Source organism: Protopterus annectens, chromosome 3.part0, assembly GCF_019279795.1.
Source record: "Protopterus annectens isolate FY-2018-M chromosome 3.part0, PAN1.0, whole genome shotgun sequence".
NCBI classification, from domain to species: domain Eukaryota; kingdom Metazoa; phylum Chordata; order Ceratodontiformes; family Protopteridae; genus Protopterus; species Protopterus annectens.
This window is the reverse complement of record NC_056731.1, coordinates 214,657,718-214,675,397: the sequence shown is the minus strand read 5'-3', so window position 1 is coordinate 214,675,397 and position 17,680 is coordinate 214,657,718. Positions and strand designations below refer to the sequence as shown.

Sequence of the window (17,680 nt, the reverse complement as noted above, 5' to 3'; positions counted from 1 at the left end):
ACATGAATGCCAATAAGACAGTGTGTTCTACGAACAGCTGCTGTTTCAGGTACGTAGGACTTGATGTGAATGTACTTTCCATAATGAAATACGAAATTAATGGGATTATTGAACCTTAGCTAGGTCATCCGGCATCTTGTGCAGATCCCTGAGGTGGTGACATCTTCAACTTCAAGTTAAGAAAAGAAATAATGTAAACGCCCACACCAAAAAAAAAAAAAAACTCTTCTCTGAAACTATAACAAGCTGCTTATTGCAAATAAACCAGAATACAATGAGCTTGTCAACTTTTTGTCAATCCCTGTACTGCACTTCTCCACCATGGACACCTGCATCTGCCTGCCATGCCCCATAATAACATGCACTTAAGACAACAACCCCTTTCAGTCTTCCCTGGTTACAGCTTTGACAAAATTCTTTACACCTCTTCTGACCCTGTCACTCCCAGTAGATGATGATTTTACTGAATTCTAGCTACAACTCACTTGTTAAGTCCAAACAGCATATGCAAGAGCTGAGCAAATGGATGCTCTTTGGTCCAAGAGCTGCAGTCTGCTGTGCACACTTTAGAAACAACACAAAATTGACTGAAGTTTCAGTTTGAAACACAGAATCCCATCATTTTAAACTGCAAAGGAGGGTATTCTGAAGTGAGACGAGAATGCTGTCCTGGTTATACCATTCTCTCCTTTTAGACATGCATCCTTATTCTCTGTCAGCTCAGAAGTTGCTGCATTACTCAGTACTGGATAAAAAAATGCCCATATATTGAAGTCCTGAACAGAGGGGGGGAAACTGCTAATGAGTGCCTAAATGTTTGATAAGATTCTGTTTCACAGGCTGATTCAGTACAACAGAAAGGTAACTGTATGATTTTGGGAATGTGCCCTTGCTACACTGTTGTGCAATCTTGGAGTTGGTATACATAACTAGCAGGAGGTGTAGGGGGTGCAGGGGTCTTGCTCTGCTGCAAAAAAAATATTGTTTTTCAATCTTTTTTTGTGTTTCAGTCTTTCTAGATTCAGTATCTTTTTTTTTTATATTCGCTCAAGTGGCAGTTCACTTAATGATGAGGCTTATAGATATATGTGTATATATACATATGTATGCGTGCATATGTATGTACACACACACATATATATATATATATATATATATATATATATATATATGTGTGTGTGTGTGTGTGTGTATATATATATATATATATATATATATATATATATATATATATATATATATATATAGATATATATATATATATATATATGCATGTATAGTCATATATGTGTGTGTGTGTGTGTGTGTGTGTGTGTGTGTGTGTGTGTGTGTGTGTGTGTGTATATATATATATATATATATATATATGTATGTATAAGAGAGTGAGAGATAGATACTCACACACACATACACACTACTTGCTTTACAATCACTGGTAATCTATGCTAAGCAGTATATTATATCATCTTCCTTGTTTCACTGAAGTACATTCCCCATGTTTTCACACCTGTAAAATAAAACTGTCATGTTTATGTGTACAGCTTGTGAATTATAGAGTTGAATTCAGTCAGTGGTGGATCAAAGAAATGAAGGCAGTGAAGTTCCCGGCTCAAGGCACAGTCTTTGATTATTATCTTGACACTGAATCAAGGAAGTTCCTACCATGGACAGACAAGGTCCCCCCATTTGAAATGGACCCTGATGCTCCATTGCAGGTATGTCTATATTTATCTGCTATGCTGCATGTGTGCAGTTTTTCAGTAAAACCAGCAGTTTTGGTGATGATGTGCTGCATACCACTGTAAAAACATGTCTTTTGTAATTTGTGTGTATACTGATCATGTCTAAATAACTAAATGTATCTGTAATTTTTCTATGTGGAGCTTTTCTCCCCGTGCCTCTGCTGAAAAGGGCCTTTTCAGCTCAGACACCCCCCAGTTAACAAATGTAAAATAAATAAAATAAAATAAATAAATAAATAAATAAGTTTGTAGTTGTAATATTTATTTTGATGCAAATTATTTTATTTATGCTTACTGTTGTATTGGCTTGATATGGAATTCAAAAATGTTATGGTTACTCATTTATTGGCTTGATGTGGAATTAGAACGTTTAATGCAGGAGTTAAAAATGCTGCACAAGTAGGCTTTCGAAGCTGAAAACTAGTGATTTTCTGACCGAATTTTAAACTGAAATATAAAAACTTGTGAAAAGATATGCCCATTCCCTGTTTGGTATTCAAAAATAGTGTATTTTTTAAGCAAAATAATGTAAAAAATAGTTGAAAGAGAATGTTAAAGACCAAATGGGAGATGTTTCCTGTGCATGTGGGGAGCTTTTGATTCTGGTATGCGCAGAATGAACTAGCAATTTTTTTATCTTGGATGATGTTAAATCTTTTTTTTTTTTTTTTTTGTATAAAATTTACTTTATTATGTAATTGATTTCCTTTTGTTGTCTGGGTTAGCCTCACTTAGAATAGCAGGCTTCTTATGGGAAAAGCAAGTTGGTATTTGTACTGACTAGGGGGAATTTGGTTAGGACACTTTGGAACAAAGAGGGCTTGTGAAAGTTTAAGAAATGGGAAGATGGAGATATTTTGAAAAGAGTAATAGAGTGGCTAATGGCATTCTGTTAGTTTTGCTTTTGTTTAAATGGATGTTATGTGAAGAAAATGTTTATGTATAACCTTTTTGAAATGCTTTTTGTTTGTATTGTATTGTATTCATAAATATGTTACTATGTAAATGCTAATAAAATGCTCCTTCAGTTAGGAAATGGATATATGTAGCTGATCATTAAACAGAAAGGCATTTTAGAAATAATGCTTGACTTTTTCAGTGGATCTTTACTAAATCCAGTCAAAAAAGATGAGGTCTGCAGTAGAAGGAGAAAACTGGATTGGGGTTAATAATTCTGGTGAATATTTTGTTTGTGTCTTTTGGCTTTTCCCAGTTAGGGGTTGCCACAGCGGAACTCCGGTCTGCTAATGATTGGGTCCCAAACTCCTGGCCTATTTACCATAGGCAGTGTCATCTGGCCAAAGGAGTTTTGCCCCAGTAAAGCCTGCATCAGTTAAAAAAAAGGTCATTTTGAGATCTGAATCACATTGACACGTATCTGTTTGTGTCTCACAATGCTTTTAGCAGATCCTATTTCATAAAGAAAGGGGGGACACTTCCTTGAGCACAAGATTGACAGAAGAAATGCCTAGATATTATTTTACTCTAGATCAGTTTTGGCTACTGAAGTAACAGCATGAGGATGTCTGCCTAGCAGTGGTATCTTATGCAGTGTGTCATATATCAATTCATACCTGTCTACATAAGGTTCATTTCACTTGTTTTATGAAACATCACAGGGGAATAGGATACCTGATGCTGCTGCTGTTTTGTGTGTGGGGGTGGGGAAGGTGGAGAGAAAATATACGATTGTGACTCTTGTGTCTGCTGTGTGCATGCATCTGTATCAACTTTAATCTGTCTGCTCTGTATGTATGTCTGTGTGAGAGAGTGACCTTTTCTGAATGCCTGTTTAGCTTTTTGGAGATTTTTGTCATCGATCCGGCCCTTGTCTTGGTAGACTGTTCCTCATCTAGCCATCAAAACATTTAAGTTTGAGATCATAGGTTTATATGACATCATTACATATGTATTTCATTCTTAGAACATTTTATGTTGAAAAAGAGAGAGATTATTTAAAAGAAATGTATAAAAATCTGAACAATTTTGGATAACTGTTACAATGAGTAAAAGAAGGAAAAAGCTGATGAACAATGATGTGGTTGTGACAGAGTGGAGGATAAAGCTGCAGTAGTAAGAAATTGCATATAGAGAAAAGAAAGAATTGCAGATCTGCAATTGTTCAAAGTATTTAAATAAGAACATACCACTCAACTGTCCAGAATATCCAGATTTTTGCCTCATAGTTTTGGCCTGTTTCTCTTAAAATTGTGGTTTTCTCGAAAATCAGAGGACTGAAGTCAGAAAATAATGGCAGACATTTGAGTTTCAGACTTCATATCGTTTAGAAAATTAATGCTAATGCAAAATCTGTTAGTCTGTCAACTTTCTAAGTTTGTAAGAGCAATATTTAAAAAGTCTCCCTGTTTTTGGGCCTTTGTCCTCCCATTATTTGTGGCTTTGTCCCGATTTCCTGCTCTTAGAGGCTGAGAGGGATGAATAAGAAATGTAAGTCGTTTCATATGAATGGTAAACAATAAAAAACGTATACACTTTTCAAAAACTGCTGCAGGATCTTTTATATCTATCTGAGACTTAAGTCAGGCAGATGGGACCTAGGTTAACTTCTCATCTGAAGGACAGAGTGATTCTACTAGGGGAAAAAAACTATGTTCAAGATTACTGTAAAAATACAAGTTGGAGTAATGACAAAAGAAACATGTTGTTTAATACAATGAAAACTCTGCAGTGCGGTCAGATAGTTGAGCACAAATGAAACTAAATGCTTATTCTGGAAGCTAGAAACAAGTTGTTTCAAATGAAGAAATCTCAGAGTGGTGTTATGTTGTTCTGTTGTTTTAGAGCTGTGAAGAAGGTGTGCAGTGATTTTTTCATACCTTACTGAAGTGTGTGGGACATTTACAGGTGCCACTTCATCCACTTCTACAACCTTCATATACCACCTTGAACCCCTGAGTTTATGATTCTGTGGAGGAAATAAAAATAACATATGTCAATAAGCTGTCAGTTTGCAGGCCAAGGTTTTGACTTCCATTTATTGCCACAGGCATTTTTAAGATCTGAATATTAGGACAGTAATGTAGTAATTCATTAAATATTTAAAACTCATGAAATTGCATCTAGTTTGAAGTTCAGCTTATTTTGATTTTGCTTTCATTTTACTAAAATTAAAAATATGTACTAAAGGTAAACATAGCACATTCATTACTGTAGTTCATGCCATTATTAACATATGATGTCTGGTGCAGTGGCAGCCAAGAAAATGTCCTGTTGATTCTAATCATTCACATATGAGATGGCCTACTGCTGTATAACTTTTTTTTTCTCTTGGTGATTTGTTTTCTTCTTCATGCTTGCCAGCCGTCAGTCCACATTTAATAGTCTTGGGCCCATGTTTTCCCTTTTGCAGTATTCAGTTCAATGGCCATTAGTGAGAGTGAGCACGGGCTGGCATGATCATCATCCAGCCAGCTGTTGTGAGCGATGATGGATTTTTAATAGTGCCCCAACCCCTTGGCTGGTGGCTTCCAAAATCCCAGTTGTTTCAGTTGTGCAGTTTTGCACATTCTCATTTAAGGCTATTGCATTCATGCATGCATGTGACTTGGCAGCACCGAGTTCTTGTCCCCAGCGTGTTATACTGCATATTGTACACTTCTTTCTTCAGTAGGTACTGACATTGCAGTAGGCTGTATCACCTCTTTCTTCCAGGATGGGCAATCCATTGTCAGCTATTCACTTGCACCTTGTCCTGCCAGCTTATGCAGCACCCAGTTTGCTAATCACTCCTGTATGGGTCACAGCCATAGTTTTAACTATCTGTGTAATGGACCTAACTGATATAACTCTTAAAATTTCATGACAGAACTCTGAAGATTGTTCATAGAGCTATGTAACAAGCAGCCACCAGGAAATAATCAAGACCCTGTCATAGACATAAATTTATGTAAACATAAAGAGGTGTCTGCGTGCACTGAACTTTCATCCTACAGTGTCATCTGAACTTGAAAATATAAGTGCATACCATGGCCCTTTGATATGTAACACATAAAATCTGTGTAGTAGACTTCCATTTGCTTCTGACTGTAGTCACAGTGCGACATATCTCAGTGTTAGTATCTGGTAATCCAAAAGCTAATCAATGCTTATCAAACAGTACTGTGCAGGGTTTCATTTTTAGGAGGATATATTAGGATCCCAGTGTCTGGACTTCACTGCGCAGTGATATTTGTGAAGCTGTACCTTGCACCATTTTGTAATACTTGGCCCCATCCTAGACTGCAGGATTATCTGAAACCTGATTGTGTTGTCACAAACACCCCACCTGCTGTGCCAGCACTAGATTAGCAGAAACATGTTCCATAACCTCAAAACAAAACCACTAATCACTTGAGGATCTAGCTGTAAGTGACACAGAAGCAGCATGATTAAAATATTTCATAGTATGGTTAAAGCAGTCACTGCAATCTTTTGTATTGTACGGTACTGTGCATTTTTGTTTTTATTTACTTCCTGAGGCTTTGGGTATGTCTGAAAAAGGTCCACCAGATAAATACCACTCACCCAGTTATCAAGTGAAGGACAGTAATTTGGGGTGCCATAACATCACAGTCTAAGCATGCTAGTCAGAGACACACCACCATATAACCTTTAGATTTAGATTCCTCAGGAATTTCAGTTCTAACTGCAAAACCCACATAGCTTGACTGAACAGGTCTCCAATTTACTGTCTTCATTTCTGGCCTAGCTATTCGCTTTGGTAAAAAGAAAGAATTTTACTTGGAAACAAATTAAATGTTGAAGTTTTCAAAATGGACTCAATTCTTTAGTTTATACATTTAAGGCTATAGGAATGCTTGCAAATTCCGCATTTGTAGTCAGGGTTGTTCTGGCCTTTTCAGAGTACAACTAATCCATTATTGCCACAAGAAAGTGATCCACAGCTCAGCCATTTATATTCTTTGTAAAAAACATTGAGTTAGAATGCAACAGCTACCACTAGATAAGGCAATATGTTGCTATGGCTTTGGAACCAGTTAATATTTTTTATTTAATCATTTAATATCTTAATATATCTCCTAGTATATGGCCAGGAATAAGAATGCATTTTCCCTTTTCAATATGTCAGCTGTATGGTATTACAAAGTTTTTTAGCAGCATTCCGATACATTTTTGTGTTTAGCCCAGCTCAGCTTAACATAATTTTTTACATCCTTTGCCTCTGTTATATTAGCCTCTTCAATATGATTTTTAGGTTAAAAAAAGAAGAGAAAATCTATAATTCTGAGTTAAGTAAAAATGAAAGCCTGTAACTGTGTTATTCAGATAACTGTAACAAAAGTTTAGTGAAGTCCCAATTTTTGACTGAGATACAAGTGGCTGTTTATTTCTAATTATCAGCATGTGTCTCTAATAAGTAAATATGTGTGTGAGGCTGGAAAAAATTTTCATCAATGTTATCCAGTTCTGGTGGCATGTAGCGGTAACCTGACTGTGGCCCAGGCAGCCCACATTCATTTAGCTGCTCTGGAGCCTGGTGGAGCTGGCTTTAGATGATGGGCATGTCCATTGTGGGAGGGAAGGCAATGTAATGTCATCCACATTCTTACTTGCAGGAGAGGCAACAGTGCAAATGCACAGGCTGCCTGCAGCCATTAGACTGCCTCCTAATGATAGCCTATGCTGAAGTAACACAGTTCACATATACCCTTGCCCAGGGATGGGGAACAGACCATTGCAAACACCCTTATTGCCTATAAGACAGCAAGGGTTTAGAACCCCCCCATGGCTGCCTGAAGGGTAGCCCTCTCTGGACAGCTGTCATGCTGATCCCCTTTGAAATTCCCAAGTAAGGGAATAAATGGGCCGTGTCCATGGGGGCAGGAACAAGCTTGATTAGTGGCAGATACTGGGGAAAACAAATGAAAGGAAAAAAAAATCATCAGTGGCTCAGTTTTACTTATTTCCAGAACACCAGAATCATGGAAATGGGGATGTTACAATCTGATTACATAACTCTACATCCTTTTCTCATATCCTCAGCACACACATCAGTTTGCATGTAGCTCATGCTTCTACTTATGCCTATATGGTCAGAGACTTGCATTGAACTATCACACAGCTAGAATAAAATATCACTGCTACCATAATGTCATTCTCAGCACTACGCATCCTGAAGATACAGTTCGTGGGAATGTGCTTTAAAATGAGAGTAACAAGATATTTTGCTTGTTGTGTGCTACTTACATTTTTTGTACTCCTTTTGCTGTTCCATGTACCTGTTGATCATCAGCCACTTTCACTGCTGCCAGTTTGTTCCCCATAACTGGGGCAAGAGCCATTCATGGTGTGTCTGTCATCCAAGCATTCATGAAGGGTGTTTCCATGTCTTGCTTGTCTCTCTCCCCCATGGCTGATGTGAGTGTCTACTATACCATCCCCAGTGTGGGGGTGTACATTCCCACCCATGCTGGTAAAGACCACTGGTCAGATATATTCCTGGCCAATAGTGCTGCTTGCCATACACATCATTGTCCAGTAAATGTTAGCTTTGCAGCAGACTGGTTCACCTCCTTCTCACAGGCAGAGCAAGCTAACATTGGCCACTAATTCACACCCATTCCCAGTAATCAATCTCAGGTCATCTTGGTCATAGTCAGGACTTTGTCTCTCCATTCCACAGAGCCGGGCTGCTGTTAATTGCATTTTGGTGTAAGGTTTGTTGGGAAATTTAGTGGGTCAAGGAGAATGTGACTTGTATTATTTACTTAGTTATTTATTGGTTGATATGTTTTCTTTACAGGGTTATCCAGCTGGGTTTTGTGGCCCATTTTCAGTTGAGGCTTAGGAACAAAAATTCCAATCAAGACATACAGTAGTGTCATACATTATGACTTAAAACATAATAGTGATTTTTTTTCTTTTCTTTTATTGTCCACTTACCTACCATACACCTATCCACCGACACTACCAACCATTTATTCCCCATCAGTGGGTTGAGAGCTGTTGACATCTCAGCCATGATAGTTTTCTCCATATGTGACCTAATCCCTCCTTATGCCTGATAGGAGGGCTTAGTGCACCTTTCTGTATGGGTGTGTGCCTCATGAATGCTGTCAAGTAGATGCAGCTTGGCAGAGCCAAGCACCTCTTATCCTTAATGCTGCATGCTACACACACCTTTCTCCAATATGTGTTGGTATTGCAATGGGCTGGACCAGGTCTCTCCCTCTAGGATGGGTGAACCAGCATTAGCTACTCACTCCCACTTCCCCTGCCTAGCTCCTCCAGCTTCTGCACATCTAATCAATTTTCTGTCATCTGGATCCTAGTCAGAGCTTCACCCCTGTGTGCATAGACTCGAGTAAGGCAATATTACTGTAAAAAAGTTCCAAGCAAAGGCATGCAGGTGCATGTTAGATAGTTATATAATACGAGTTGAAAACCCAATAGTGAATCTTATTGTGGATTGATTAGGTAACAGTACTGTCTATTATGCATTTAGAGGCAGATTTGCGAATGCAAACAATATTAGCAATTCAGGTAAGCTCTTCAGCAGTATGTAATATATCTGTTTTATGCTTGTTGTATGCAAACATCGCTTAATAAAGGTTGCCATAAGTATCTATACTCATATATGTGATATGCATGTGTGTAGTATGTATATAGGTTCATAGGAGATTACTAGGCTAACAGCTTAAGGGCCTTTACAAGCCTAGCCAATTATAACCCCTATTTTACCCAATACATGCCCCTAGGGACAAGAGGATGGCATGGATTTGTGTTTGTGCATTGAGTATCTTACAGACAGCCCCTGTCCATAAGGACATGGGCACTACACCAGATGTGAATTTGCAATTCCCCATCCATTGAGCCAAACTGATGAAGATAGCCAGGAAAGGGCTCTGCTTAATGTGTATAGGAAGCCTGTTCCAAAGAAGGGGCAATCTCTGAGACACATATCTGTCTCTCTAGCATGTTTTCTTGGAGCTGCTAAGTTTAGATACATAGATCGGGTGAACTTATGCTGTTTGACTTGCACATGTGTAGCACCTCCATCAGGGCTGGATTTGAGAGTGCCTTGTAGGTCAGGCATAGGTCACTCCTTAACAATCAGAAGGATACAGAGTAAAGGGATAGGGCTTTTAGTCTGTCTGCATAATTCATGTTGTTTACAACCTGTATTTTCTTTTTGAGGAACCTCTGAGGTCACTCCAACTGCTGTAACTGCCTAGTCAAGTACATGCCAAATGGAACACTGTACTCGATTATTGGTCTAAAGAGGGCTAAATACAGCAGGACTATAATTTACTTGGATCTGTATGCCATACCTTTACTTAAAAGTTTTGCCACATAAAAGGATTTTCTAACCACCATGGAGACATGATGGTTAAAATTCAGTCTACTGTCTAGCTGCATACTTAGATTTCTCATCTCTGAGTCCACTCTAAGGGGTGTGCTATTGATGTCGTAATCTACAGGGGCATTTGACTTCCTGACGTGTACGATAATGCATTTCTGCAGTTGTTTTTAGGCCATGGTTCTGGCATCAATCATTTTTCTGATCTAGACCCTCCTGAAGGATATCTGCTTTGTTGGGGAATTCAGTGATTGCCCCCAGCTTGCAGTCATCTGCAAACTTTGTCATCCAGAGGTCTTCCACATTTGCCTTGACTTCAGAGAAGTATATTCCAAACAGGAGTGGTCTCAGTATTAAGCCCTGTGGCACACCACTAGTAACTGGCCTCTTGCTGGAGTCACCCACTTTAACCAGATGTGTCCTGTCCATGAGCCAATTGGCTAGCCATCTGGTGACACAGAGATTTATGCCCACTTTTGTGAATTTGTTTATAATACCTGAGTGGGGAATTGTCAAATGCCTTGGTCAGGCTGAGGTAGGCAGTATGTGCTGTTTTACCCTCCTCCATGGCCTTAGTGACTTTTTCAAAGAAATCCGCCAGATTCAGTAGGCATGACCTGCTCTTGGCAAAGCCTGAATTGGGTCGGATCCAGTGTTTGGAGGTCACCTATGTCATTATTTATCAGTTCCATGATTATTCTTTCCATGGACTTACATATAAGTCAATAGTCAGCCTTATGGGTCTGTAATTTTCTGGGTCAGTAGATTGTCCCCCTTTATGCAGAGGGATGACTGTTGCTGTCCTCCACTCTATCAGGATAAAGCCAGTCCAGAGATCATGGTTAAATATAGATCCTAATGGGCCTGATATGTCCTGATTTAAGCTGTTTAAGGGCCAATCTGGTATATTGTCAGACCCCATTGAAGCTGTGTTTTTAGCTTTAGAGAGCACAGTGGCAGCCTGTACTTTGGTGATAATTGGCAGTGGAGTGGTGGATGGTAACTTTGGGGAGAACTGGGTGTGATGGGGAAATGAAATTTGAACTGAATTTGTCGGCCAGCAGATTTGCTAAGTGTGTAGGTGATGGCATCTACAACTAATGCCGCATATTGTTGGGTGTTGCCCTTAAGACTGCGAACATAACTGAAAAATAACTTTTGGTTATCCTTAGGTTTGGATGCTATTTTTACCTCAAAGTCTGCTTTCAGAGACTTGACTAGTACCCCGATTCACTTGTTTAGACTAATGAGGGACTTATTTCTCTGTTGTGTACATCTCGGTTTACTTCTAGACAGGATTTTCTTTTGCTGTATAACCTATTAATACTAGGGGTCCACCAGGGTGGCTTGTTTTTGTGGTTTGACCTGGGTTTATTTTGGTCTGGTATTGCTGTTTTTATGCAGATGTTTATATGGTCATACAAGGCTTTTGAGTATGCCTCTGCATAGGTTTCTGTATTTTCTGGATTTGGAGGAGCTTGGAAACTAGCTATGCCATCCCTTAGTAGGCGGTAATTTACCTTAGAGAAGTTCTGAACATTTTGGGGGTTAGGTTGCAGGACTAGTTTTGCCTTTATTTCAAGGGAGAAATCTAATCATACTACCGAGGACATAACACTAGGGGGTGTAGCACTCTCCCATATTTGTGATTACCAGATCTAGAATATTTGTTCTCCTAGTGGGAGTGCAGAATAGCTGCTCCAGGACATTTGAATTTACAAAGTCAAGAAATCTTTGGGCCTGCATGTTAGTGGATATATATGCATCCCAACTAATGGAGGAGTAATTAAAATCACCCAGAGTATAGTATTGGGATGAATGGTGAGAGATTCTAGTAACTTCAGGTATGATGTATGGGTTTCCTGGTTCATAGTGAGGGACCTGTAGCTAGAAAGAATATAGTAATGGATTTTTCCCATGGTCAGTTGGACATGAAGTATTTATTTATTGACATTAGATTACTGGGAAAGTCCAACTGAGGACTGGGGAGAAAAGCTTCACTTTATTGCAAAACATTTTTAAGAACAATAATTTTACAATCTTCAAAAATAAAACAAAGTCATCTGCAGTTTAAATAATTTAAAAAAGTTAGACATAATATCAAAACATTGCTTAAGAATCGATGCAAGTTATATGACAATTATTTAATATTTAGAGAAATTTTAAACAGTTTGCAGAGAAATTAAAGGTAGGTTAGTCTAATGCAAACAGGAACTGCAATATGAAATGAGGGAAAAACAGGCTTATGGTACAGAGAGAAAGTCAGGGAAGAGAATTTGCTCGAAGTAAGGAAGTAAGTGAAGAGGAAAGAGTAAGGAGTTACAAGGAATGAAAAAGTACTTTTTCACATTTAGGGATAAAGTTTATCGTGGTTTTGAGCAAAAACAGAGCCAAATGTTATTTAGGAAGCCTTTCAGAGTGTTTTAAAAGATGGGAGGGAGGGTATTGACCTGTTGGACACAGATAAGGAGTTCCAGGCCTTAGCAACCTTCAGATAATGCCCAGCAGGTTTGATAGCTTTGTAGACAGACATGTTTTTGTTCACTGGATCACAATGACCGACTAGGAACAGTTGTGTAGAATGATTTTTAGTGCTGGACAGGCACATGGATGCTGGATAATTTTACAGGTGATAATGAGCTGTGTATATGTTAGTTTGTTAGCTGATGAGGCGATTCTAACCAATTTAGACTTTTTAGTGCTATACAGCGGTGGATTCTGAAAGGGGTGTTTGCTGTAAATTTAGTAACTTTGTTATAGCATTGTTTAAGTTTTAATTTTTGTGAAGGCTGGAAGTTAGTGAGGATGGGGCACCATAAAGAAGTCTGGGGAGGAGATAGGTAGTGGTAAGTGTAATTTTAGTTGCGTCGGTGAGAAAGTTTTTGGCTTTGTAAAACATCCCTGGTTTTTGATGGGTCTGTATTAGAATATCGAAGTTTCAAAACTTCGAATGTTCTAATATCGAACCCTATTCAGCGAAAGCTGAAAATATCGAAGCAACAGAAAAACAAATTTTTTTCCTAGGGAAAGAATTTGGTTGTTTGTTTCTGTTGCTTTGGTATTTTCAGCACTGTGGTGGAAAGTTACAGGTCAGGTTCAGGTAAGTGTGTGATTGAGTGTGGGTTAGGGTGTGGGTTAGGTATGTGTGCGATTGTGTGGATGTGAGGGTTAGGGTGTGGGTTAGGTATGTGTGCGATTGTGTGGACATGAGGGTTAGGGCGCAGGTGAGGTGAGTGTGCGATAGTGACGGACCTTAGGGTTAGGGTTTGTGTTAAGGTAAGTGGATAGTTAGTGGTGTGTGTATAGTTTAGTATAGGGTTAGGTGTAAGATTTTAGGTGTATGTATGTGGATTGCTGTTTGTTTGGTGTGCTTGTGTTGTGTGTATGTGTTTTGGAACAGCAATTTTTTTCCCTAGGAAAAAATTCACTGTTCTGTATGTTTGATGTTTTCAGCTTTCAGTGAATAGGGTTCGATATTAGCACATTCGAATTTTTGAAACTTCGATGTTCTAATATAGACCCGTTTTTGATGAGTTTTTGTCATGCAATTTTGTATATGCAGGTCGACTTTAAGATTATCATCCACTATCAACCCTAGTAATGTACTATGAGAAGTGGCTTCAGTGGTTGTATTATCAAGAGAGAGGGCTTTAAATTTTGTTTTTTCAAGAGAAAGGGATTTCAGGGGAAAAAAGTAGTAGTTTGGTCTTTTTTGGGTTGAGCATGAGTTGTAAGTTATGGCACCATGTGTCAGTTTCTGTTAAAGCTTCCTGGGTAATTTTTGGATGTGTACCATGTTGTCAGATGTGCATATGAGAGTGGAATCATCTGCATATTGTATTAGGATGAACTGTTGTGTGGGTGTATAGAGGGTGTTGGTGAAAATGTTAAAGAGGGGGGACCAAGGATAGTGCCTTGTAGTACACTGGTGGTGACTGGTGGGTAAGGAGAGAGAGTGGAGCGCCAGCTTACTGACTGATACCTATTGAACAGGTAGCTTTTGAACCATAAAATGATGGGCTGACAGAGACCTAGTAAGGACATTTAATGTAGAAGTTTGCTGTGACAAACTGTGTTGAAGGCTTTACACAAGTCTAGAAGTAATGAAGAGTCTAGTTTTCTGGTATCTCTAGCTTTATTGACAGTATCTGTTTAGGTTTGAAGAGCAGTGCTGGTACTTTGAGAAGGATGGAAGCCATGTTGTGTAGGGGATAGGAGTTATTCCTGCAGAAGATAGTCTAACTCAAGCATGTCATATTGTTTGACGAGCAGTGAGGTGTGCTTATCCTTCATGTAGATAAATACACAGTGACGTTTGGCTCTTTCATGTTCAGTGAGTGATTGGAATGTATAAAAGGCATTATAGCCACGCACTGCTGGAGTACTTTCCATGGCTTTGGGCCATGTTGCAGTAACTGCACAGATGTCAGCATTCTCCAGGATGAGGAGAGCTTCCAGGGAGTGTAGTTTGTTGTTGAGGCTCCTAGCATTGAGCAGTAACACCTTTAGCTTGTCCTGAGTACCTTTCTATATATTTTTCAAGATTTGTCTGTTTGGCAGTGCCAAAAAAGGCCCTGTAGGGGTGGGTAATATTTTGGCCAATATCTGAAAGCCTAGAGGTGAAAGGTGAAGACCATACCTGGCAAGGCGGTGTGGCCTATCACTCATGTCCTAGGCTGACAAGTATTGGACCCCTTTGGAATGACACCAGTAGCCAAGCCAATTGTTAAAGTCGATCATTTTCTGCTGGTATTGTAGCATCATCCTTGGAGAAGGTAGAATACTGGTCAGTTCTTTGCTCAAACCTGCCTGTGGCATATTCTGAGAGCTCAATCATGTCTCTCTTCATATAGTCCAAGGACATGCATCTGAGGTCATTCACACTCAAATGGACTATGACTAAATCATACTGGTACTTAGTGGTAAGTGATTTGAGTGCTTGTGTGATTTGGTGACTCCTGACCCCTGCCAGGCAGCTAACTGTAACCATCTCCTTATCCAGCCTGGTAAGAGGGACATCAGTGTGTCTCACAATGGAGTCTCCTATGACCAGAATATTTGGTTCTGGAATGTTTCATCTTATGGGCTTGGTAGTTGAGGCACAATGAGTTGTGTCTGTATGTGTTGTGATAGGAATTGTCTTGTTTGTGTACATGCAGATTTTCTGAGGACTGCACCTGAGATGCCTTTGAGGTTTGAGTAAGCACATGCGAGTACCTCTGCATATATGGCTCTGTGTGTGGTCCTTTCTGGGTGTGGTGAGTCTTGTGTGTGAGTCTCTGGCAACTTGTTTTGTTGCCTTTTGTGTCTGTATGTGAGAGTCTAGCCTCCAGAGTCATTGTGTGACTACATCTCTCATATACTGTATTTGTCTGTTCGAGAATTAAGTGGTTGTCAGTGTGTATAAGGCAGTTGTTGCATTGTCTTAAGATACCCATTTCCATGAGGCTGGATGCAGAGATAGCAGGAAAATGCCCATCCATGGTTCCAGGTCCTAATGTGTACCTGAAAGGAATATGAATGGAGGGTGTTTGTAACTAGATGAGGGACGTGTGCTTACATGGTGCAGTCTGCAGCTAACCTAACCAGCGATGCTGCCCACCACCAAATCCGATGCCCTCTGAGCAGCAATAGTCCTGGGTGCTATAAACTAGCACAGTAAACTTTCACAGTATAATGAAAATAAGCAATGTTTCCAGATGTTTGCATCTGTACAGGGCATTTGCAGAGTGAACAGCTCTGTGAAAAGGTACCAAATGTATACTAGCACTGGAAACACAGAAAACTGACTGAGCCCTCTGGTTAATACAATGACTATACTTTGAGCCCTTTTGTGTGCTTCCCAGCTCAGCCAGACCAGGCAAGTACCTACTGCCACTAGATCAATTGTCCCAGTCCTCCTAATGTAAAAGTATAATAAAGGAGTGTCCCGAGTGAAATGCTACCACAAACAAACTTAAGGATGCAAAATACTACCACAAGCAAACTTAAAGATACAGATACAGCAGTGTACTTTGAACAATTATAGAACTTTGATTATTCAATAAAAGTACTTAGCTTTGTAGACATGAGCCAAAAGCCACTCAATTGTACAGAATTTATAAAGGCATTAAAAACAAGATAATCTGATTAATAAGCCTTCAAGTCAATAAAACTACATGCAGAAAACTGAAGTGTTTCCCCAACCTAAATAGACAAGGCTTCCACCAAGTGCACAAGATGGAAAGTCCACTGACATCTTGATGTAAAAATACACTTCTTTATCCAACAGCTAGATAGATAATGAAATCAGAGCAAGTAAATCAGTAGAACAGACAATGAGGGGCAAAATCACTTTTTCCCCAAATAAACACAATGAAAAACAAATAAATAATTCAAGATATCAACAGCAGTGTAGAAAGGGAGGAGCTTATAAAGTTAAATTTACAGAAAAGATGGGCAGCTTAAAATCACCATGTTTAAAAATCAGATCAAGGAAAGAGAGGATGGGTGGGAAAAAAGAACTAGCAGGGAATCACCAGCAGTGCTTTTAGTTTATGCAGGCTTGGAGTCTTATCAGAAAAGACAAAGACACAGTAATTCACTCTGTATTTAAGTATCACTCAAGAAGCAATTTAACCAATGGTGAGGAAAAAAATCTGAAATGTGCAGCCTGAATGATTTAAGTGTTTATCTCTCACACAGAACAAAAACACCAGGCCAAGCAGATTTCTTAAAACAGAAAACACAACAGAGGAGTTAAAACAGAAAGCAACTTTAACAGTTTAAGCAACTCAAAGACAAAAATAAAGATTTACTTCTCTCAACTAGTAGGAAATCACCAGCAGTGTTTCTAGTTTATGTGGGCTTGGAGTCTTATCAAAAAAGACAAAGACACAGAAATTCACCATGTATTTAAGTATCACTCAAAAAACAATGTAATCAATGAAAGAAAAAAATGTGAAAGGTAGAGGGAAAGAGATGCAGATAGCTGTATACAGAGATATAAGTAAAGATCCAGAAATTACTGTGGAATTTAATTATTCACATAGTGTGTCATCATATGAAATTTATAACCAAAGGATTCAATTAATTTGTTTTTTCCTTAGAACAAATACATAACAGGTTATCTGATGTTGTCATTTTCATTCGTTCCTCAGTGATTGGGTTCGGATTTGTCCCTCAGATCCAACTTGGATGCTTTTTACAGCTCTTGGAACACTGAAAGCTCTCAAACTCCTCTCCTACCCATAATACATTAGTCCCCTACCATACCTCAGATCTCCTTCGCTGTCTTTGTGTACGGACATGGTCACAGTTAGTTCTCGAGCTTTGTTGTAGTTATAACAAGATAAAGCAGATTTAATATATATTTTTTTATTTTATTTTCATTCTATAATAGCCCTCCCTTACCCTTTCTATACTTTTTAGTGTAAGTTTTTATTGCCAAAAAAAAAAAAAAACTTGCCCTTTCTCTTAGAGTATAGTTTTTGGATTGTAATGGCTGAAAAAACATCAGGTTTTAAAAAATGCAAGGCCTGTAGCCACAAGATACAGTTGTTAGATGCACATGATTTGTGCTTCTAAGGTCTAGGCTGGGCTCATTTGAACGTATCCTCTGATATATGTAAGGCCATTA

General features: G+C 38.9%; 1 protein-coding gene across 1 annotated transcript in view; it reads left to right on the top strand.

Annotated features, from left to right (window-relative positions):
* The window catches only part of DNAH11 (dynein axonemal heavy chain 11), a 4,606,558-nt gene that overhangs the window by 1,929,950 nt on the left and 2,658,928 nt on the right, over positions 1 to 17,680 (top strand). Inside the window, exon 45 of the mRNA XM_044065542.1 lies at positions 1,542 to 1,715. Within this exon, the coding sequence (XP_043921477.1) occupies positions 1,542 to 1,715 (174 nt within the window). The remainder of the gene's footprint in view (positions 1 to 1,541; positions 1,716 to 17,680) is intronic.